This window comes from Thunnus thynnus, chromosome 12 (assembly GCF_963924715.1).
Source record: "Thunnus thynnus chromosome 12, fThuThy2.1, whole genome shotgun sequence".
NCBI classification, from domain to species: Eukaryota; Metazoa; Chordata; class Actinopteri; order Scombriformes; family Scombridae; genus Thunnus; species Thunnus thynnus.
The window spans coordinates 28474173-28499483 of record NC_089528.1 but is presented as its reverse complement, the minus strand read 5'-3'; the positions used below and the strand labels follow the sequence as shown (position 1 = coordinate 28499483).

The 25311-nt window shown below is 41.3% G+C and overlaps 1 protein-coding gene across 9 annotated transcripts in view; it reads left to right on the top strand.

Annotated features, from left to right (window-relative positions):
• The first annotated feature begins 456 nt into the window (after nt 1-456).
• LOC137194624 (disco-interacting protein 2 homolog C) overlaps nt 457-25311 on the top strand; it is a 240339-nt gene continuing 215484 nt past the window's right edge. For 5 of the 9 annotated variants that reach the window (XM_067606714.1, XM_067606703.1, XM_067606707.1 and 2 more), the window contains exon 1: nt 458-695. In XM_067606714.1, coding sequence (XP_067462815.1) covers nt 617-695 — 79 coding nt within the window. In that variant the 5' untranslated portion in view covers nt 458-616. Of the gene's footprint in view, nt 696-25311 lie in introns of all 9 variants that reach the window. The other 4 variants (XM_067606715.1, XM_067606706.1, XM_067606704.1 and 1 more) reach the window with 1 other exon arrangement.

Here is a 25311-nt window from a genome sequence, read left to right as displayed (position 1 = left end):
AACTGTATATAAAGTAGTGTAAACTAGCTCCACCTCCAGCAGCTACAACAGTAACATGCTGCTCTAACACTGATGCTTCACTATTAATAATCTAATGATGTCATATATAATAATATATCAGTCAGAGGGACCAAACCACTACTTTTACTGCAATACTTTAACTACATCAAGCTCATAATACTTATGTACTTTTACTGCAATACTTTAACTACATCAAGCTCATAATACTTATGTACTTTTACTGTGGTAGGATTTTTCATGCAGGACTTCTACTTGTAATGGAGTATTTTTACATTGGTACTTTTACTGAAGTAAAGGATCTGAGTACTTCCTCCAGTACTAGTATTATTAGAAGTATTAGTACATGTCTGGGGTGGATCTTTAAGTGAAGGTGGGGATCCACAGACTGCTGCGTCGGCTCTTATTTTGACAATAAAAACGCCGCCATGTTCCGGTTGTCTTGACGCAGCTTTGCGGGGGACGAACAGCGCCGCTGCCGCACACACAGTCTGACTGACTTTGGATTTTTTTGGGGGGTTTTGAGGAGAAGCTTGGAGAGAGAAAAGAGGGAGAAAGAAGCCGAAAACAGAGATATAAGTCGGCTGCTAACGGCGGAATGGCGGACCGGGACCCGGCGCCGATTCCTGCGGAGGTGCGGGCTAAACTGGCCGAGCTGGAGCTGGAGTTATCGGAGGGTGAGTACTTGGATTTCACCGCTGAGCTCGGCGGCTCTGCCCGGCTCTGCTGCTGCTGCTGCTGCTGCTGCACCGGGGGTGTTTTGGCTCGCTGCTGGTCGGTCGGTCGGTCCCTGCTGACGGGACCAACCGGCTCCGGAGTTAGTTAGTAAGAGCTGCAGGGAGGGGGGGTATATTAAAAAAAAAAAGAAAAAAGTGTTGAGCTCTGACTGCCACAAGTTCAAGTCCACGTATTTATTCCATGCTGCCATCATGACTGCTCTGGTTTGTGTGGCTGTGATTTGGATGCAGGGGATGTGGTGTGTTTTGGTGGTGTGGCAGTGAAGTGGAAACACACCTGGCATGCTGTGGAGGGACCATAGTATTCTTATGATATTCTTTATGATACATCAGAGAGGATTACTGCACTGAAATAGCATCAAACCCTCATTTTAAAATATATAAAACTACACTTAAACTTCACATTTTAGCACCACATAATATTATGAATATATGTAGGATTATAACAGAAAAGTGATCACTGTGCACCAATTATTTTAAAGTAAAAATCATCAGTATGCATCAAGCAAAACTACAAAACTCTCCAGGAATATTAAAATGATATCATTAGGGCTGCAGCAAATGATGAATATCATTATGAATGAATCTATTTTGTTCTGATTTATCATTTGATCTTTACTCTACAATATGTCCAGAACCCTAAAATATTCAGTTTATAATGATATAAAGCAGATAAAGGCTCATATTTTAGAAGCTGGAAACAGAGTTTTGACATTTTGCATGATCAATCTATTGAATTTTTGCATTTCATGAGTTCCAAGAGCCCTTTTAAAAGTCTAAAAACATCAACCAGAGAAAGTTATGTGTTTTTTTTAAAGTTATTATTGAATTTTCTGTGCTGCCTAATTGATGAGTTGACTAATCATTGCATCATTAGATATCATAGCAGATAAACAACGCCATAAAGTACAGTTTAAAGTCTCTATTGAGCACCAGAGACACATTAAAGCCCCCCCCCCCCTCCCCAGTGGGAATATCATAAGAATACTACAGCGATTTATCTTTGGGTTTGTCGATAAGAAGTTGTTGTCAGAGAGGGTTTTTTTTTTTTTTTTCATTGTCATATTGGAAAATCCCGTTCAGCAGAGTCCTGCATGCTGCTTAGATTATGTGCACAGAGTGTGCAGCTGTTACCAGACACAGTTTTCACATGACACACTGCAGCCAGGCGGCGTTTTGAGAGGATGAATGATTTCCATTATATTCCAGATTTTTTTTTTTTCCATAACACCAGAGCATATATTGGTCTCTTTTGCAAGACACTGAAATGCAGCCTTGGTATTGATTTTCTCATTAGCTCCCTGCTCTATTCTCCCTCTCTCCCTCCCTCCCTCCCTCCCTCTTCTTCTTCTTCTTCTTTTTCAGATTGATATGTCACATTGCTGCAGACTCACTCTCAGCCTGGAGAGTATCATAGTGTCATATTTCAGCTGCCTGCGAGCAGTGTTTTCCCTGTTTCTCATCTGAGTCTGGAGGCTTCGCGGGGCTCAGCCATGTATGGAGAAAGAAAGGGGAAAAAGGCAGGATAGGGAGAGAGAGAGAGAGAGAGAGATAGAGATACAGAGAGGGAGAGAGAGAGAGAGGAAGCGACTTTAACAGCTGACTGCAAACGCACACATCGCATTTTAATGTTTCTGCTGCTGCTGCTGCTGCTGCAAATGCGGGTTTCAAAAGCTGAGAGAAGAAAGCAGTGATGAAGGAGGGGAGGGATGAGGAAGAAAAAAAAAAGATGACACACGTTCCCTTTTTTTTCTTCTTCTTCTTCTCTTTTTATTGTAGCTCAGAGTTCTCCAATGTAAACAAGTGCGTCTGAGGGAAATGGGGTCAGATGCCCCGTTGCATTATTTACATGCTCAGCTGACGTTGTAAATGCACGGCGGCGGCGGCGGCGGCGCTGAATGCAAAGCTTCCCCGCATCCCGCAGACTTTGACCTAATTTTTCGATTTCCACGCATCATCCCTTCCTCTGCTTCCTCAACCCCTTTACCGCCGGGGGCTGGGGGGTTAAACTGGCGGCAGGAAATGCCATTATCACCAGTCAGGTGTCAGGAGCCCTTGAGCAAGGCATTAGACCCCTATCTGCCCCCCCCCCTCCTCCTCCGTCATCTCCCTGGAGGCTCAGTGGGATGATGAGATGCTGAATCCTTGTCTGGAGGAGGAAAACATCCTCGCAGTGCCGCACGTGTCGGCTTCTGTTTGTGGTTTTTGAAATCGCAAGGGGGCGGGGTTTTTTGGGGGAGGGAGGGGGGCGGGGTATACTCTCCTTTGGTGCACGTGCTTGCTCAAGGGCACCTCAGCATCGGCAGTGAGTCTGTTACAAGTGTCAGTTTTTAATAGATATCACCGAGATCGGAGAGGAGAGCTTGATTTCCTTCAACTTGGTCTCTCTTCCTACATTTCCCAGAATGCCTTTTTATCAACCTCAGAGCACAGGTCTGAATCTGAGAGTGATAAACGTAGCGGCCCGGCTGTTGGTTTTACATGTGTAGGTGAAGAAAAGAGCAACACGGTGGCACTCACCTGTCGTGGCCGCAATGCATTTTGGGGGAATTTGTTGCTCTCCCTGAACATTAGTTGATGTTTTTCGATATCTGAAACATTTTTTTGCCATGAATGTGATGTGATTTGACATGTTTTAATACTGTACATGAGTGTCAGTACTGATACTGAGATAATATTTGTTTTATAACTTCATTTTTGAGTTTGTGAGTCTGGTCACAACTCGACTATTTCAACAAAATAAGCCAAACTTCTTAAACGCACCAGTGATTAATGTTGTCTTAAAACAAACAGCTGCACAAGAACTAAATTAATAGTTATTATTTCTGTAACTTACATCAGGGACTTAGCGATTGATTATTATTGATTCACTGAGTAAACAGTTATTCTTTAAAATGTCACAGATTCCAAATCTCATGTTTGGAGCCAAACAAACATGAATTAATCTACTTCCAAGTAAAGTGTGTGTGTGTGTGTGTGTGTGTGTGTGTGTGTGTGTGTGTGTGTGTGTGTGTGTGTGTATATCTTATTCCTCTGTGCCGTTGACCTCTGTTGATGTCCAGAAACTATTAAAAACACATCAGTGAGTCACGCTGCTGCTGCTGCTGCTGCTGCTCTACTGGGTGACATGTTCCTTCATAATAACAGCGATCATGGTTTCAGTCTCAGGAGAGCAGTTCCTTGTACGGCGGACGCTACTGAGCATGTGCGGGAATTCGGTTCTGTTTACTTGAGCTTCGCCAGAGCTTCTTGTGCTGCGTATCAACAGTAACTGGGAAGCTACTGGGAAAATGTAGTGAGCTAAGCTACCAGTACATACATCAAACATTACATTAAATGAAGCTCTACTACACTGAAGCTTTTGTAGCAACAACATGACAGAAGTAGTTCACTACATTGAAGCTACTTTTATATTTATTATTACTGTATTTTATATGATTGGCAGTTACTGTCCCAGTACCTGTTCAGACTGCAAGACTGTGGAGGTTTATCAGAGGTCACTGGGTCACTGTTGATTAATAAAGACGTCTCGTCATTCAGGAAAATACAAATGTCTCAATAAAGATCCTGTAATATGTTGAATATGTTGAGTCGGACCCATCAAGAAAGAAACAGTCAGTCAGAAACAGAAGAGACGTCTAAAAAATCAGTCCTCATAAATATAGACGTCCAAAGAATACACACACTCTCTCACTGCTGTATGAAGCAGCTCTCCCTCCTCCTCTTCCTCCTCCTCCTCCTCCCTCTCCTCCTCCTCCTCCTCTTCACCGTCTCTCTCCATCGGTGTGTGTTTCTGTGCAGCTGCAGACTGACAGGTTGTCCTGAACTAATCTGGCTGCTGGCTGAATATTAAGCTCTGCAGTTCAGCCCAGATAACAAGCTGTCCACCTCGACACACTGCAGATTACACACACACACACACACACACACACACACACACACACACACACACACACACACACACACATTGTTGTATCTGCTTTATTTTTGTGGTAAAATCTAGATTATTTTCCCCTTTTTTCTATTTTTGGAAAGTGAGTTTTTGTTGACTCTTCTTTGGGTTTTCAGCAGATGCAGTTAGTTTCTGTGCTTGTTTTTATTTCCAAACAATATAAGAACTATAAAACACATCATTTCCTTTATAAACAAATTAACACTATAGATAAATTAATGAGTTTAATTGAGCCACGAAGTGTTTTTTTTTTCCATGTGATGAATGATTAAGAAAGAGGAGATCAATGAATCAAGACAAGTTTATTTCTGCATCACTATTGATCCATTTTACACTAAAAATCACTGCTGAATCATTCATTCATTTATCTCTCAGATGTCTAATCAATGAAAGGACCTGAGTCCGTCAGGACTGGTTTCAATGTTTTGCTTCACAGCCTTTTTTTTTTTTGGAAGAAGAACAGCAGGGATTCAGATTGTAATTTAAAGGCGCTCCTTTTTATATTAAAGGAGCATTTCCTGGCAGCTTGTGTGCACCAGACGCATCTTTTTCATCACTGTAATCAGCTAAGTTGCTTCAATTGGAGGACGAAGGCTGTTTGTTCATTAGCAGAGTGAACGCTGATACTCATTATCCCAGTCTGTCTCTCTCTCTCTCTCTCTCTCTCTACTCTCTGTTTCTGTCTCTCTATCGCCTCTGAATCTTTTCACATTAAAACGCTGATTCCTCGTCCCACAGCAGCGGTGAGCAAAACTCCTGTAAATAATTAAAGGATTCATTTGGATTTAAAGGGAAACACTAAATTAACACTAAATTCACTTCTGTTTTTAGTTAAACCATCAGCTGATTCAGGTCCCTGTGTGCAGTTTTTGCCTCTTTCCAGAGAAAATAATGTGATTCTGCACTTTAGATCTGATGGCGATTAATCGATTAGTCGATCAACAGGAAATTTTGCTTTCAGCTTTTCAAATGTGAAGATTTAAGGATTTTATTTTATTTTATTTTTAAGCAAAGATGCCAAAAAGTAGCTGGTTGCAGCTTCTCGAATGTGAAAATTTGAAGCTTTTTTCAATGTCAACTGAATATCTTTTGGATTCTGGACGAAAACAAGATGTTTGAAAGTTATATAGTTATATAACGGACAGATTTTCACTATTTTTCTAACATTTTATAGACAAAATGATCTTGTTTTGTACCATCAACAGTCCAAAATCCAAAGATATTCATGGTTATGATCATGGATGACACAGAAAATCATCAAAAACTCACATTTTAGAAGCTGCAACATGCAAATTTTTGGCGTTTTTGCTTGAAATATGACTAAAATTTTCTGTCGATCGACTAATTAATGATTAACAGACTCAGATCGGTGACTGAAAAATGAGGCTGACTTCAGATGTGGACATGAAAAGAGTTTGAAAGTATTTTTTTTGACATTTATTCAGTCTTATGAAGTGTTTCAAAACAGGCTAAAATGTTACTTTTAGTACAAAATCTGAAATGTAGATGGATTTCCTTTTTTAGTGACATCTGGTCTTGATAAGATTACTCAGTGAGGTTTCAACAGTGTGTTGTTTTAAAGACCTCTATGTCTTTCTTTTTCTCTGAGGATCTTTCCGTTCATAGCAGAGCAAGAAAAAAAAAAACCTTCCTGCTGTTTCAGTTCTGATAATTACAGCAGTCTGTTTGAAACAGGACTCCACTGTCCACATATGATTTATCGGTCTTGTTCTGTGCCACGGAGGCTGTGTTTTGTTCTCAGAATAGCTGTAAATGTGAGTCTCAAGCTCGAGCAGTCGTCCTGGATCTCGTAGGGTCGGTACCCAGAATGCATCTCACTCAAAACTGAGGCCGTCTGGGTTCACTTGGTTTCCAGCCGGTGCAGTTTAAGGCTGTAACTGGTCATCGTTGAATAATCATTTTATCTGTAAAAAAAGTCACAAAATAAACCGGTTAATCGATTATCTACCGACTAACTGATTTATTGACAGTTTTTGTTTCTTGCTTCAGGGAATCAGCTTCACGTCTACCACGAATCGTTTTCACGGTGTTATATAGCGTAACAAACAGATCGTCTTCTGTTACTGTCACAGTCTAGTCTGATAAATGTCCTGATATTAAGATGGTTGAGTCTGTCCACGCTCGGTTTGGATTACATCTGTGTCGAGTTTAAGATGGTTTTAACAACCCGACCGTCCACACATAGCCTACATGCTACGTTTAGGTGTCGGTGGAAGAGTCAACTGTCAGATTGACATTTACAAACAGAACATGCATTTGACACTTATATTAAAATGAATGTGTCTCCACAGAGATGTAGCAGATCCGGTGCGTGAAGATGTTGTTTGACACTTTTATTTGTTTTCTCTCCTCTGTATTCTTTTGTTTTCAACTCACCTTTTAAAGATGACATATTCTGCAGGTCTATATTTATATTCTGGGGCTCTACTGGAATATATTTGCATGATTTACAGTTAAAAAAAACTCTTTATTTATCTTATACCGGCTCTTTATGCAGCCTCTCAGTTCAGCCTCTGTCTTTTAGCTCCTGTCTCTTTAAGGCCCCTCCCCTCCCACACACTCTGTTCTGATTGGTCAGCTTCAGGAAGCTTCCTCCAGCTCTGGAGGCTACGTAAACAAACTAGCATAAACTACTGTGAAACAACCATAGCAACCAAGACTACGGAAAGATGGCCGTTTGTGGGCGTGTGCAACAATCTGACATCATCACGAGGAGGAAGTAGAGCTAACTTTGCAAACGAAGCGTTCAGGGCAGGTTGAAGCCCTGACTTTTGACTTGCAGGCAGCATTTTTACACACATTCACCTCAAGTTTTGGAACTTTGACCACGTTTAACACAAACAACCAACATTATAACGGTATAAAAATAACAGAAAATCATAAAAATCATGATATGTCCCCTTTAAAGATGTTATCATAACACTTTAAAGTCATAATAACTCAAAAGTACGCATATCGAGAAGGATTAAAACATCTTTTTTAGGTCTGCCACCAGCAGCAGGTAAATTGAAGGTCTTGTTCATGGTTTTTAGGGTTAAGTATGATTTTCTTAATCGACTTTTCATCGTGGCGACGAGGTCGGATCAGTGGGTTAAGAGTCACCTTTATGACGTTATTCCTCCTGCCCCCAAAACCCCAAAAATAGTAAATATTATGCAGTTCAGATGAGCATCTCCTTCATTGTGATTCTTCAAGAAAGACCTGATTAATATTTCATTAACTCTCTGAAACTCCCAACAAAGAGATCTTGTGTCATTATCTCCTCTGAGGGACGGAGAACTATGAGATTTCTTACTGTTAATAAAAGGCCAAACCGGCTAAACCTCCTGCTTCACAGTTTAATGTATTCAGCCGCTGACATTTCACTGAATCAGTTACAAGTTATGGGGCTGAAAACTAAAAAAAAAAAAAAACCCCTCTGCTGCCTTCAGACTTTTAATTTACTTTTTCTTACTTCTTAAGTTTTTGCTGCGTCAAACTGTCAAGTGAATTTTTACAAATTCGAAATGTGGAAAACACTGAAACACTCATTAGGTGTGTTTGCATCAGGGAGCTTTTTCGTTATTTGGTCTGAGCAAACACTGATCATGTTTTATGCATTCATGTGAAGAAAAAAATGAATAAATACACCTATTAATATTCAGCCAAACACCTGACGGCTGCACAGCAGAGTTGAACACATGGAAAGTTTGGAGAAAAGTTTGTCATATGTGATAGTAAACTGAATATCTTTGGGATCGAATCATCGGTTGGACGAAACGAGACATTTAAAGACGTCACTTTTGAGTCTGGGAAATTTGTAAATGGTCAATTTTCACCATTTTCTGACAGTTTATAGACCAAATGATTATTTCAAACATGTATTTAAAAGTTGATGTGAAGCTTATATGAGGCTTCAGCAGTCTGAGTTAGTCTGACACATTTACAGTCTTTTTAGCATCAAATTCCCTTTTTGTGTTGAGCTGCGGTTGAAATATAGTAACAAAAAGAGAGACTTTGGCACTAAAAAGACTGTAACGATGAAAGATATCTACTTGATTTGATGGCTGAAGCTTCATATCGGCTTCAAATGAGCTTTTAAATACATGTTTGCACAGGAGGAAGACTGTGGGTTTTGTCTTTCATCACATATATTGCAGAAATTTGATCAAATTCTGCCAAATTTGCAAAAATCTAAAAAAAACCAACTGAAAATCAGCTGCAAGAAAAGTATGTTTATAGCCTGTATTTATCAGAAAATCACAGTGATAGTCAGTTTAAAAAAAGACAGATGTTGCGACAGGTGGGCGCCATGGCAACAAGCTGTCACTTTTTTTTTTGAGGCTTTTATTGGTCGCCGCTGGTGATCCGGGTGTGGTGCGACCTTTGGATGGGAGCATGTTCCACGTTCTGTGATATAACGTGCTGCGAGGATACGGTTATCTTAACTAACACACACACTGCAGTTAACGTTTTCTCTCTCTGTTTACACACACACACACACTGTTACCTTTTCAGTGACACCGGCTGTGAATGAATACTGGATAATTGCCTGTGACTCAGCGATATAAATAGAAAGCGTGTCAGTGTGTTTCATCAGTGGGCAGAGTTCAGATCTCTGCAGAGGAAACCAGCTGAGACTCTGAAGTCTTCTTGACTCTCTTTTTATGATTTTACATTTAAATTCAAAACTCTTCACCAGAACAGCTACAGTTGTGAATTCAGTTATTCTAAGTTTTTTTTTTTTTTTTACAGAAATTATAATCTGTAGGCTATTTGAATCCAGTTTGTCAGCTGAGGATGTACAGTTTTGAATGACAGCTTAATTAATGTTGACAACCTGTTGATACAACTTGAAAAATTTAGATCTGAGCAGGATATGAACACTTTGAAACAACAGGAGAAGCCTGAAATGGTGAGGAAGAGACTGATAATTGTTCTCAGCAGGTGTTGGAGACAAACCAGAGCTAAAAGGAGAGTGAATATTGGACTTAACTTTCGTCAGGAGGACACAAATACAACAATGGCCATCTGAAGGTTTTGAAAAGTCTAAAGTTTAAAGGGGACCTATCATGCACATTTTCCAGGTCTATATTTATATTCTAGGGCTCTACTGGAATATCTTTGCATGATTTACAGTCATAAAAAAACTCCTTTTTATCTTATACTAGCCCTTTACGCAGCCCCTCAGTTCAGCCTCTGTCTGAAACAGGCCCTTTTAGCTCCTGTCTCTTTAAGGCCCCCACCTCCCCCACTCTGTTCTGATTGGTCAGCTTCAGGAAGCTTCCTCCAGCTCTGGAGGCTACGTAAACAAACTAAAGTAGCAGGATTTCACTTCTTTTTATTGTTCTTTACTTACACTACTTTACTATAAACTTCTCAAATACATCCGTACATGTTTGAGCCCGTATCTGATCGTAAATATGCGAGTTGACAACGCAAACAACCCGTGAAACAACCATAGCAACCAAGACTACGGAAAGATGGCCGTTTGTGGGCATGTGCAACAATCTGACATCACAAGGAGGAAGTAGAGCTAACTTTGTAAACAAAGCGTTCAAACCCTCAGTTCAGCCTCTGTCTGAAACAGGCTGTTTTTAGCTCCTGTCTCTTTAAGGCCCGCCTCCTGATGAGCCTACTCTGTTCTGATTGGTCAGCTTCAGGAAGCTGCCTCCGGCTCTGGAGGCTACGTAAACAAACTATAGCAGTCGGATTTCACTCCTTTTTCTCAGTCTTTACCCGAAATATAAACCTCTCAAATGAATTTGTACATGTTTGAGCCGAAATATGTTGAAACCTCAGCTTTTGGACTTAAATTCAATTTGGTGAACAGATGTGTTTTTTGTCTCTTATTTCCCTGTAACAAACATTTCTCCTTGATTTTACCTAGATATACCAGTTGTTATAATACCAAGCTATTACCTGCTTATTACTTTGGTAATTACCATGATATTACCTTCTTATTAAATCTTTTTTATCAGAATATTTTCCAATTATTACTAGGTTATTACTGGAATATAAAGTGCCACCAAAAATAGTTGGTCCTATTGTGAACTGTCCTTCTCCATGTGATTTGGTGTTTTACTAAAAGATGAATCCACCATCATAACTCAGAAGAAAACATTTGTTTCACTTATGTCAGGATACGTTTGTGCTTCTCCTGCATTGTAACGTCTCACCTTTTAGACCGCCAGTTGCCATAGAGATGTTATTTTCTCTCCTCCTTCCTGGGAGATTATGACCTGTGGGGACGGAGAGAGGCTCGTTGGACTTTAGTGCCGCAGAGTTTCTATCACACAGCAGAGCTATAAATTCATATTGGGTCTCTTTGTTGGCTCCCTCGAGCAATAAGAACAGTGATTCAAGACTCCAGACGTGCAGTCACTTGACGTAAATCCAACCGCTGTCCTCACTTGACTCCCACCGGAGAAATATCCGTTGAAATTGTCGCTTTATTGCAGACACTGCTGTTGTTAAAAACAGTCTGAGACGAGCTGGCTGAGGTGAGCAACACTTCAGATCCAGTGAAGTGACATCAGCCTCTCAAAGCTGAGAAAACACACCAAACTCACAGCTGTGGAGGATTTGAGAAAAAAAAACCTCCTCTGAGCTCCTCGGTCGGTTGTTTCGGGAGAACACAAACACCTTTTTCATCTGAATACAAATCATCCTGCTGCAGCTCTTTCCCTCGTCTCAGGGTGGTCTCTCTGCTGTCAGTGGAGAGTTATACACCTCCAACAGGCACACAGGAGGTGTACAAAATAATAGAAACACTTTGCAACTTGCATTTTTCTGCCTCTGTGTTAAGGATGTTGAGACTTTCTTAACACTACAGCATACAATGATATTTTAGACACTAATAGTACCCAATGGTACCTTTTTTTCAGTGCTTTACTCTCCCTGTAGAGAATGTATGTAAACATACGCTCTCATCCATATGTTTACGCAGGATTAGCATGCTAGGCTAACAGTCCATTAGCTGTGTGACTTTATATCTGCACCGTGACGTCTTTCAGAACACAGAAACACCGTAAACACACTTGTCACCTGCCCAGCACGGTGCTGTTAAACCAGAAACACAGAGGCTACATCTTATTTTTCATACAGCTATGGGCTACACACAGCACAGCACGGCTATGCTAAAGATGCTAGCCATGCTAACTAGCTGCTAGCCGTCGTGCAGGCTGTGTTTGTCAGTGTTAGAGCCTCCATGTGAGATGCTTCAGTGGGTAAATGTGTGTTTTTAAAACTTATTTCGGGGCTGCGGTCACTCTCAGTTCTGCAAGGTACTGAAATTTAGCACTGATTGATCTGACGTGAATCTGTACTCGTAGTACCGACGCAACTCGGTCGGTACCCTTAAAAGTACTTGAGTTCAGTACTGATCCCAACTAATAGTGTTCTTCCAACTTGGTGAAGCCTCTCTCCTGTTTCAACATGGTCGTTCCCCAGTTCACAAAGCCAGCTCCATAAAGAAATGGTTTTCTAGTTTGATATGGAAGAACTGGTCTGCACAGAGCCCTGACCTCAACCCCTCCAACACCTTCAGGATGAACTGTGACTCAACTGTGACCCAAATCCCTGCAGACAGGTTACAACTAGAGTTGCTAAAGAAAATTAATCAATAACTATTTTGATAATCGATGAACCGTTTCAGTTTGTTCAGTAATGTGCTCATATATGACAGTAAATCAAATGTATTATGGTTTTGGACTTTTGGTCTGGCAAAACGAGCAAACTGAAGACGTCACACTGAGTCATTTTTTCACTATACTTTAAAATTTCATTGACTGAACGATTCATCAAAAAAATTGGCAGATTAATTAATAATGAAAATAATTGTTAGTTGCAGCCGTAGTTCCAACATCTGGTGGAAAGCCCCGAACCAAAAGAGGCTGATATAGCAGCAGATTAACGCTGATGGTCTTAAAATGAGAAGTAAAACAGAAGAGCAGCAGAAGGGCCGCACGAACCCTCACGGACATGTGCGAATGACATCAATTAATGTCACGCGGACCAGTGCAGCCACGTAGACATGGAAATGCTTTCCATTGGCCTTAAAACATTTGCTCTAACTGTGCACTCTTAAAAAAAAACAAACAAATTACCTGATAGTGACTTTCAGATCAAACCACCACTAAATCTGTTTTTGTTTTTTTTTCTTTTTAAATATTAATTTGAAAGCTTCTCGCTTTTCTGCACTTCCTGTCAGTTCTCTGACTGGACGTCAACCTGTCCTCCGTCTGCCTGCTGAGAACTGACAACCTAAAGCAGGCTGAAACAAACGGCTGTTCAACCCGCTGACATTTCCAGCCCTCAGATTTGTTGTGCTGCGAGGCTGACAGCGAGGGCAGATGAATATTTATGCGGCTGCCTCCTGCGAGAAGCCACCCGGCTCGCGGAGAGGTTGACAGCTGATGACAAACATGTGGACTGACTTCATGGAGGAGGAGGAGGAGGGGCGGCGGCGGGGTCCTGCGAGTCCCTCCACGCCGCTCGTACTTCGGCCGTTGTGGTGTTTATACTTAAATCAACAGTTTTTAAGCTTTTTATTTATCCAGTAAAGGTTGATGTGTTCATGTTTGTGTTGCTAAGGACAACCAGAGTCCACAGTGTTACTTCTCTAAACCTGCTTCCTACTCTTATTTTCTCAATAAAAGTGACAATTTTAGTTTGTTTCAAACACAAAACAACCTGTTGAAAGTATTTTCTAAAATCAGTTTAATTCTAGTGTGACGACACTAGAAAGAAAGGCTGACTTCTTCTATGTGAAACAATTTGAAATATTCTTCCTGCACAGGTAGATTTTTTTACTTGGTTCAGTGGTTAAAACCAACATCCTACTCTGGAGCCGGTTGCACCAGTTAGGCTAAACGTTCACCAAGTCGAAAGACCAGACTGGACCTGTTGCACCATCCAGGCGTAGAGCTACGCCTGAGATTAAATCTTACATCTAGTCAAAAGTAGGTGTAAAGTGAAAAGTCGTGACTAGTTTAGCTTGGCAACCGGTGTGTGTTTGTTCTGCCCGCTAGCGCTAACTAATGCCAAGTAGAGAGCTTATCTGTGTGAACCAGAACAAGAAACGAACCTGTTTTGTCCATAATGCCGAATCCACCACAAGACCATAAGAAAATAAAGTAAAGTGAAAAGTCGTGACTAGTTTAACTCACGTTTGACAACCAGTGTGTACTTGTTCTGCCTGTTAGCGCTAACTAATGCCAATGCTAATGCTAATGCTAATGCGAATGCTTTTTTTTTTGTGGTGAATGCCCATAATGCCGAATCCACCACAAGACCATAAGAAAATCATTAAAATATTTATTTCATTTTCCAATTTACGACGTATTTTTTCTCCGGTTACCACAGCAACATTTAACTGACAGATTGGTAAACAAGGTTTAGCATTACATTATCTACCAGACCAGTCACCAGACGTCTTGTTTTTTCTTATTAGTGTTTTGTTTGCGTACTAAAATCTGCAAATTCACTATTTTTTTTTTTTGTTTCACAATCTGAGTAACTTAATTTCCGTTTCTTCTGCTCAGCAGTCAGTTTTAATCTGTTCGTTGGAGCCAGTAAATGTGAGTTTGTAACCATAGCGGCGTGAATGGCGTGTTAGCGTGGACGTGCATCGTCTACACCGGGCGTAGCTGCACCTAGTCATAGTTTTAGATGGTGCAACAGGTGTAAATATTTATCACAAGGCTGTACACCAACATTTTTACGTCCAGCTGGTGAAACCGGCCTCTGAACTGTAAAGAAATCACCTCTTCAAGTAATTTTTTGTGTTTTTTATTGGTCATATTTTCTTAAAATCTGCCTGTACAGCGAGAATATTTCAGCTTGTTTCCACTAGAAATCAACTAGTCATAAATAGGAGCATGTTGTTTTTTTAAATCAATATTTAATTATTCTTGATTTTTAGAGAAACAACCTGCTGTTGATTGTGTTCAGAACAACATTAACACTGTGGGGGGAAAAAACACAATCAATCAATTAACCAAACCTTTGTACAGATTAGTGCAAAGTGCTTTATAAATGACTGACAAGCTGATAATAGTAACAAAGACAAATTAAAGAAATAAGTGGGAACATTTTAAAACATGAAAACAATAAAATAAATGATTTAAACTTGGCAGTCAGATACGTGTGAGCGAACATTCCTGGTAGATTAGATTATGACGTGAAGGCTGTAATTGTAAGTAACCCGTCTGGCTTCTGATAAGCTGTTAATCTCATGGATGTGTAACTGAAACTGGACTCAAACTGACAACAAAATGTCAGGAAATAAAGAGAGAGAGAGAAAAAAAAAAAACACCCCAGAGTTTCCCAGAACGCAAGATGACGTCTTCAAATTACTTGTTTTTCTCCGACCAACAGTCCTAAAACCTGTGTTCAGTTTACGATGATATAAACAAGAGAAAAGCAGCAAATCCCCACGTTTGAGAGGCTGGAACCAACATCACAACTGTTTAATTAATCCTTTCAGCTCGACGCTTTATTGCAAGACAATTCTTGAAACAAATTGATGATTGATGGACTGAAGTTGTTTGGAGAAAGTCGAGTTTTGAGGACTTGATAAAATGCAGAAGTCTTCCCGGCTTTCATCTTTCAAGACAAAACACTTAACCTTTCAGACTCCTCTCAGCATGTCTGAGATTACACATGAACCTTCTGTGTTTACCTCTTCTTCTTCCTCGTGATCTGAACGGAGGTGGCGTTTGTGCTTGCTCAGGTGATTTAGGGGGGTGGGGGCAGTCCGATCAATGTCAGAATTCCAAGCTCGTTTTTTTTTACAACAAACCCTTCAATCACCTAATTGGCTTCGGCAAGCGAGCGTGGATCGTAAAAAAAAAAAAAAAAAAAAAAAGTTGTATTTTTCCTCCAGAATCAACAATTAACGGGCTGAGTTAACAGTTCTCAGACTGTGGCTGAGTTGTGAGTGTTTATTTGGAGCTGAGGCCTTTTTTTTTTTTTTTTTAAACCATCTGCATTTGTGGGCAGCTGATTCTTCTGCATTGTGTAGGGGTACAGAAAAGGGGTTTCTGGGTAAAATGTCAAATTTTACATATCTGTGGTTTGTTGCGCCAGACAAGTGCAGATTGGCAGCATTGATGTGACGGCGGAGTTGCTTTACTATGCTAGTTTCTGGCTTGTAAACAGCATTTTAGTCTTAATTAAAGCTGCAACGATTCGTCCTTCCTTGTAGTTTTTTTTAGTTTAGTTTGATCCTTTTAGTCATTTTTAAGCAAAAATGCTAAATATTTGTTGTTTCCAGCTTTTTTCTTTTGGTCATACATGATAGTAAACTGAATATTTTTGGGTTTTGGACTGAATGTCAGACTAATCAAGACATTTGAATGCACCATCTTGGCTGTGTTATGTGCCTTTTTTTAGTCTTGCTGCTTCATTCTGGACCAGTTGAAACTAAGACAGGTTGTACTGACTAATACAGGAACAAATACATTTAACCAACATGTAATAACCAACATGTAATAAAAGCACGGACGAGAGATTCCAAAGTTGCTGGAGGATCAAAAAGTTTGTGACGTTGCAGGAAGCCTGATTGATTGATTGAAGATGTGGCGCCTGGATTTCCACAGATTTCTTAGATTTAGGAGTCAACAGACAAAAATTAGGTGATAAGTTGGAGAGTTTTTCAGTGTAACTTAGTGGTAAATAACATTTGGGTTAATTATGACCTCCAGGTGATCATCATGAGGCTTAAATATAAGTAAAAATGAAGGAAGAAGGAAATGCTAACTGTGATATACTATAGATACAAGTAATGAGAAAGACGTTTGCGACATTTACAGGAAGCTTTAAACACTGGATTCTCATCATCAGCACCGTGTTTTACACTAAAATAAGGGAACGACAGACACATCTTCCAATCTTGGAAAACAATTAGCTCTGTTGCCGGTGTGACAGCTTGACGTAACGTAACTGCTGTCGGAAAAAATCCCCAACGACCGCACGCAGTCCTGCAACTGTTCTCTGCCATGCTGCTTCTTCTCAGGGAGGTGATGTCATCGTTGGAGCGGGCAGGAGGGGAGGGGAGGGGGAGATTTTGGGGGGTAGGCAGAGAGGGGGGAGAGAGGGGGGGGGGGGATGTTTCTGGCGGATTGCATCATTAAGCTGCTCAGACAGGCACTTTCAGGCCTCTCTGGCCTGTTTTCTCCCCCTCTTCTCTGACACTTCTGGGTTGTTGTCGAAGCCGGCGTGCTGCTGCGCTGCGAGCGAGAGAGCCGCCGGTACTGAAAGTGAGGTCTCCGGGGGGGAGTGGAAAGGGGGGGGGGGTGAAGAGAACAAAAAAAAACCTCCTCTGACCTCTCGCTGTGAAAATAAATGAAGCTGATAGGGAAACACACTCCCTCTTTTTTTTATATATATAAACACACGCCACAAATATTTGCTTTAGATGAAGCGTTTCCTCTGCTCGCAGCTTTTCATCCTGTAACACTTAGTTTATGGTTTCAGCTTTGACCCCCGTGACCCCCCACCCACCCACCCCCGATCCCTCTAACCCCCACAGACCTGATGAATATTTTCCATTCTGTGTTGCTAATTACAGCCTTCGCCAGATGCTACGTGTTTTTAATGCTTGAAACCATTTTTATGTTAAAGTCAGAGCTTCTTCAGCTTCTATACTGTGACGTATCTCCCAGTGAGATGGAATATTTCAGCTGTTACAAGATGGATTTAAATCAAATCTTTCACGTTTGATTGGACCGCTAAAAGAGGGGAAACTGAGCTGTAAAGGACCTTCGCCTCCACACACACACACCTCACCTGTTGTTAGATGAGGAGGATGAGGGAGAAATGAGTTTTTGCTCACTGATATAAGACTACTACGACCCACACGCGGTCGAGTGTGGTTTTATATGATGGGTGCAGTTAGCTAGTCGCCCAAACATGCCGTCAAACATTTGAAAAAGTTTTGCAGGAGGCGAAAAAACAGGGATTTGGATGTAAAAAATACATCCAAATACAACTTTGGACACTACTACTAAACTTTTGTTTTAAGTTCAGCTTCATTCATCATCACATTAAAGCCAACTGTTGTGTCTGGAGCTCCTTGGAGAACAACACTCACAATTAATGATCCAAAGGGTGACGCAGTTCTTCCACAAAGAGGGAAGAGAGAAGGGGGGGGGGGGGGGCGGGGGGGGGGGCATCTGAACTCTGCCCAAGTCGGGCTTTAGGGCTTTTGTCTTCATAGACAGTCGTCAGCTTGAGTCGGACAATGAGGCGCTTAATCCGTTTAAATAGTACAGCTTTATTAGATTTGCTGCAGAGGAAGAAGATCTGGAGCTCCTGTGGTATTGATGTGGTTTGACTGTTCCTACAGGCCACCACACGACCTACGCTCTGAGCTATCCCTTAAAGGATAAAAAAAAACAACCGCCGATTGACTCAGCTAGTCGTCGATAGCCGATATATTCATCCAGTCGCCTGCTGGGTTTAGTTTTTCAGCCTTGGTGACAGCGCCGCTTGTTATCTATTCGTCTTTTAGTGGTACGCGTCCTCGTCGGGCTCGCTTTGACGCCGTTTGTGCCATTAATTTATTTCATTGTCTGGTTTGTAAGCACCTCTGATGTTTTATTGCACCTGCACGCTCTCTCTCTTGTTGTGTTTTTTTTTTTTTCAATCAATTATGCAATTAAAACCCAAATCGAATCCGCACCACCTCCTCGTGTAACGTCAGCGGGTCAATAGGAGCTCTGTGTTTGACATCACCTCCTCCTCCACCCCTCCTCCTCCATCCGCCTAGTCGAGCACGTTCGTCTCTCTGCTGCAGGTGAACACTGCGGCTTTGTCGACCGGTGGTTTCTGTCAAGAGAGGTATGCAGATCTGTCCCGCGGACTCTCTTCAGGTCTGTTCCTCTCTACGAGTGGAAAACACTCTTCTTTAAACACTGTGACTCAGACGCTGCCAGCCGGCATTCTTTGCAGAGAAGCTCATGTAGAAAAAAAAAAAAAAAAAAAGGTCCTTGATACAGTTGAGAGTTAGATGTTAGTAGTAGATAGCAGTATGAAAACAGGTCGGGTCAAAGCAGGAGAGCTGATGTTCTTAGTTATGCTGTTTTGTTGCTTTGGGCGGTTTTAGTAAAGATAAATAAACAGCCAGCAGGGCTTGTTGAAGTGTCCTTGAGCAAGATACCGACACACTCTGTGCTCTCTTTATGTAAACAGCGCTTACTATGACGCCAGTTAAATGGATAAACTGTCACCTGCCTGCACTAGAAGAAGTGAAGCATCAACAGATTCAGTTTGTGGTCACATATATATATATATATATAACCACGTTAAACACTGGAATAGCTCTTGAGTGGCAAATTTGTCAGCAGCTGCTTGCATCCTCCGTCCCTGAGAAGTTGAAAAAGTGTGTAAGTGTCTAAATTACAGGTTGAAAAGTGCGTTTTGAGACCCAGAAATCACTGTTACGCAAAGACTCCACTTGGCTCGAGACTCGAAACCAAAAACATTCGAGTCTCGTTTGCAGAAAAACAACGTGTCAACATCGATTTTCATTCCGGTTGTTGACACACGTGTGAAGACGCATATCGGGTCATGTCGGGTTACAGCTAGTGGCTTTTCAGTCACCATCATTTTGAGATATGTATATACTGTATATATATATATAATGTGATGTTTGTTTGATTGAAACATTGCATAGCAGCAGTAACTAAAATAGCATTTTGGGAGCAAAGAGCAGGTTGCAGATTCTACTTCTGTGCTATGATGTCTCCTCTTTGACCTGTTTTTTTGGATGTGCATATTTTTTTTTCCCCATGGCCGGAAGAAGCTGCCCGCTGTGACTGAAAACACGGCTGATGAGAGCGCTGAAAGTGAACCAAAACATTAAAGTCGCAGGCCTTAAAACCAAAACAATAAAGACGAAAAACACTAAAACGCCCTGAAGAGCTGAGAGGGAAGTCACATGATAATTCACATTCATACACTGATGTCAGAGGTTGCCAACCTGCTCATCAGGATCTAATCTACTGCTCATTCACACACCCACACACTCACACACACACACACACACACGGCTGGCACAGCCATCAGGTTTAATTTCGGGTTCAGTATCTTGCCCAAAGACGCTTCCACATGTGGACCGGAGGAGGCGGGGGGATCGAAACCGCCGATCTTCCCATTAGTGGACGACCCGTTCTCCCTCCTGAGCGACAGCCGTCCGTTTAATACTCTGACCTGTCAGTTGAAAGGACTCGGTCAAGAGTTACATCTTGACTTTTAATTTGAAAAAAAAACTTGCTTCAAGGGATCTTAAAATAGCTCCAACCACTGACATTGATCAATCCCTACATGTGTTCTGGTTGTTTTTTTCCCTTTTTAATGCACAGAAAATCCCACATGGTCGAGGCTTATAGAGTCACTCGCCGCCACAGTGCAAAGATCAAGCTAAGGTTATTGTTCTTTTTGCTAGTTTTTTAACACTCTAAAGCTAAAGTTCTTTTGACATTCGCCCCTGTGGGTCAGATGAGGAAGCAGCTTGGTCTGTACAGAAAGAGTACAAGTGATGAATTCCATCTGTGTCACAACATAAAAAAAAAACCCTTCTCTCTTCTCCTTATCCCTGGAATCTGCCTAGGATTGCCCTCATCCTTGAAGACAGTCTCCAAACTGGTTTAAACCACTTTTGAGATTAGAACGTTGCTGGCTTTGAGGGAGAGAAGGAGAGAGAGAGAGAGAGAGAGAGAGAAAAAAGGAGGAGAGGACGGATAAGAGGACTATTGTGCAGTAAATGTTAACAATGCCACGGCCTGCTGGAGCCGAGTCTCGGGCAGTTGGAGGTTTGGCTGCTTGTTTGTCTCTCGGTATGTCGGGGTGATAAACTCTGAGCAGCTCGGATCCAAAGAGCTTGCCAGGAAAAGCTGCCTGGCAGATTAGCTGCAGTACTACGTGGACAACGTTTCACTGAGCACCTTCCAAAACAAGACCACACTCACACACAATGTGCATAAAAAGACTATTGTAACAGGTCAGGGCCGATTGGTGTGTTTAAAATCTTGAAATAGTACCAGTTGTTTCCAGAGCAGCTTGAATTGTGTCCAAAGATCCTGGAACAGCTGGAGCGATCTGCGCAGCGACTGTCATGGAAAGTTTGAGAGCGCTTGCGACACACACGCCACCATGTTGGAAGACGGACAAGAAAATGAACATCACATCCGAACCTCTCCCTCCTGAAACTCTTAGAAATCTTGCAGAAGACACAAAATATTCTGTTTTGTTTTTTTTTGCCCTTATTCCCAAAAAAGGCAATATTCCTACTAAACTGTTTACATGGCTGATAAAAATAAATATCCCACTAATATTCCTGTTTACATGCAGCCGTGCACGCTCCGTTTGTCATGTCAAAATATGGAAAAGCGGAGCTCCTTGTGCTGTTTTGCAACTTTGCGTCCGTGTCAACACAGTCTCCCTCTTTCATGCGTTCAACCAGCTTCTTGAAAAAGGTTGGCGTTGCCATATTTGCTTCTCCTTCCAACCAGAAATGTGAGCTTTTCTTTTAGGGGCAATGCATCTCTACCTCAGCCTTGCAAACTGTCGGCTAGTTGGTTAGTTTACCGTAAACATGCAAGATGGCCGTGTGTTGTAAACTACAGTAAAAACCCCAATTGAGCTGTATACATGTCCAAAGAACGCTCCTAAAACCTGAATAATATCATCATATCCCACATGTCTTAATTGGAAAATGCTACATTCACAATAAGGCTTAATTTGAAATATCCAAACGGAATATGCTGTTTACACGACCCGCATCAAATTCAGAATATCGTCATATTTGGAGCCACAATCACAGCTAAACACATAAAAACATCCCACAAACCAGAATGTAAATGAACTGATTATGCTTTCATACTGATTCAGTAAACCGGAGAAGCAAAGCATGAACTCTTAACTAGCTAACTAACTACTTTGAGGCTGAAGTCAATGTGGAAGAACCTTAAAGTGCCACCGACGGCCGCTAGATACCGGCTCTAATATACTTCCATTTAAAAAGTGTCAACTTCTCTCTAGAAATATACTAAATCAATACTTAACGAGTCATTATGGTCTCAATCTCTGTGTGCTGCTGGTCATTTTGGAAATTATTGCTCCGTTAATAAGATTTGAAGACTTATAGTAGCTTTGATGTCGGCCGTGTGGGTGTTGATTGACAGCTGTGATTGACAGCTGGCTCACACAGAGTCGGACGATTGTTGCAATATTTCACTAAGTTTAATGTTACTTGATTACGGTACCCGTCCTGTTAGCACAATTTAGCTACAGTAGCTAATGTTAGCCCAAGTGTGCAGCGCTGGGTGTTCCCAGTAACATCCCACCCTCCTTGTTTGGAAGGTCTTGGCTCCAAATGGAAGAGATGTTGTCGACCATAAGCAGCATCTCTGGGCTACCAACAGGTGACGTCACACCTCGCTATGTCCATCTTTATATTCAGTCTATGGTGGCGTCACAAAAAAAAAGTCCTCCAAACCTCCAAGTGGTCCTGGAGACGAGACACTCGGCTCAGAGTGAACTTGCATTCACTGGAGAGAGACTTTTGGCAGCAGCTTCCCAAACTGACGAAGGGAGGAGGAGGAGTCACAGGGAGAACTAAGACCTCCGCCTCCCTCTCTGTATACAAACCATGTCGCCTCCCTCCTCTAAATGATGGGATCCAACCCCTGGACCTGACTGTTGGGAGTCTGGAGCGCAGCCAAGTGTGGCTCGGCGGGGCGTGTGAGGTTTACAGTACTGCAGATGGTGTCTTCTACATATGTAAATAAAATGCCCCCCCCTCCCCCTCTCCCTCCCCCTCCCCCTCCCACCAACACCTCCCTCACTTTGTGTGGCGACTTCCTTCTGAGGCAGCCAGGTGCTGTGAACTCTCTGCTTTCCTGACTCTGTGGTGTTATGTAGCTCGATGGGAGCTGATATTATTAGCTTATCATATATTGATGTTATTAATACATTGTTTTTAGGAAGAAGAAGTGGAAGAAGATGTCCCCAATGTGTATATTTTCCTGCATTTTTTTATTTATTTATAGTAATTTTAATGATTTTATTCAAGTGAAGGCAAGGCAGGTTTATTTATAAAGCACATTGCATACAATTCAAAGTGCTTTATATAATGCAAAATAATAATAATAACAGTAAAATACATAGAATTAATTACATAAAAATGATAAAGTGCAGCCATAAGATTTAATTAGAAGCCATGTCAACTAGATGCGCCTTCAGTTTAGATGTAAAAGTAGTCGTCATTGTCTGGAGCTTCATCATGTTTTTAGTGCTAACTTTAGAAACCACATGAAGACCAGAACCAGCTGACCTGAGAGGGTTCAGACTGTATGAGGAGTGAAGGTCATTGTTTAAAACCGACTCTTATCATTCCTTTATTGTCATATAAACTTTATTATTCAACTGTTAAATATGTCAGTACATATCACTACCTCTTGACTTTTTACTGAAGAAATTAACAGTTTAGCACAAAGTCAAGAGGTTGTTGGTTTGATCTTCATGTGAGATTTGTTGACAATAAGGATAGAAAATCACCAGCGTCTTTGTTTAGGAGCGGCTGAGATCGACACTAAAAGGAGAATAGCTGGTCCACCTTAAAGGTCAGTCCACCTTAAGTGAGCCAGGTCAGGTCAGGCTAACTCGTTGTTGCTATCTTTTCCAGCAGTTGGAGGAAACAACAGACGAGACATTTATTAACTGACACGCTGTCGTCTGGACTGTTCATTAACTGCCAGACTGACGACTTACTGCCGCGCTTGCATCCACCGCCGCCTTTCTGCCACTCGCTCACTCTATGCACACACACATTACACACTGCCCTATGCCTTAAAGCAGCGTCTCCCCGGCAACGACCCCCCCCCCTCCCCCCGCTGCACTCGGACACGGAGCTGAGCTGCTTGCCGTTTGCTTGTTTATTCAGAGTTTATTAAGATTAAACGTGTCGCGTGTCCAAACAACTTTATACTGGACACTTCCTCGAGCGCTCAGCGATACACCCGTCACACGTGAAGTCCATCGGATGCACGGTTGTCGAGAAAATCGGAAGAACAAACAGACAGAGATTCCTTTTAGTTTATAGTTTGATTTACCAGGAAAAAAAAAACCTCCTTCTTGTCTCATTTTTGTTTTTCAGCTCTGTAATGTGACACTTCCATGATTATGTTGGCTTTTCCCTCAGAGGCCCGAAAAGCAGCATTTCAGATGACTGATCATGCAAAAATTGCTGGTCAGGGTTCACTTCATGTTTAATGTGAAGGAATGAAAAGACTCCACAGCATGAAATAATTGTTTTAAGTCCCTCTTTTCATATTTAAAACAGACATAATGTAGGGAATCAGTTCGCGCTGCTAGAAGTTATTAACACTGGGATGACAGATCGGTGTCTTTTTGTTGCAATCCTTCCATCTCATGTAGATCTGTTTATCATTTGCAGCTGGTTTTTTTTCTCCTCTCTTTCCTCTGTTTTCTGTCATTTTTATTTCAGTTGTTGTAATCTTGAATATCTCACCACGGAGAAGCACTGACACCTTTTTTTTTTTTTACCGTTGATGGTTTCTGAACAGAGAATGAACCTAATTTGCATTTTTATGCCGTTGGCTCGGCTCCATTACCAGGGGGCGGATTTTTATCTCTGTGTAATCAATGCCGACATGAACAAAGAGAAACAGTCTCTTGACGATTACGGAATCAAGGAAATGACTTTGCAGCGACTGCTCATGTGGAACATTTTTTAAGTTTATAATTCATCTTAAATCCCAAAGAATGGTAGCAGTGTTGTGTTAAAGTCTGAGGGTGGAAAAACATCTCATAACTGGAAGGTCATAAGTTCAAATGAAAAGGGGAAAAACACTGAACCCCCGACCTGCTGGAGCTCTCTGTGAAACGTGATATGCATCACACATGGTGAGCAATGAAAATGAGGAGGGGAAAAAAAAAATCTACATGAAAGTTGTAGTGAACCTGTTTGTTTAATCCTGCAGCAACAGGTTAATGCAACAGGTACTATTATGAAGGCAGAGTCAGTGTTGAGACTGACGGAGGGAATTAAACCCTAAAATACAAAGATACACAGCTGTAAGGATCTGTTTAATTTATAGAATAAGCTGTAACTTTAATCCAGTTTAAAAAACAGTTACACTTTACATAACTGAATTGTCTTTTTCAACAACATTCCTCAAATCTGAAAGGAAATGTAATTAGTCGGCTAATGTTGAACAGTAAATCCACAGTGATGTGATTGATGCAAATGAATTCTGACACTCAGACAAAATGCAAAAAAACACACAAGGTTTATGAGTCATAAACACAAAGATGACAAGTCAGAACACAAACACTGTAGTTTACATTTGTTTTCTTTGCTTTTTCTGTAACTTAAATGTATATTTTGTGATTTGTTCTTGTTGTTTTATTGTCATGTTTGTCTTTTTTCTTTCACTCTTCTGTCACTGCTCTTTGTAAAACTGCCATGCAAATCTAGTTTGCTACAATGAAGAGCCCAGTTTAAAGCTGGAATCACAGAACATTTGGCTTTTTGCTTTAAAAAATGACTGAAACGATTAATCCATTATCAAAATA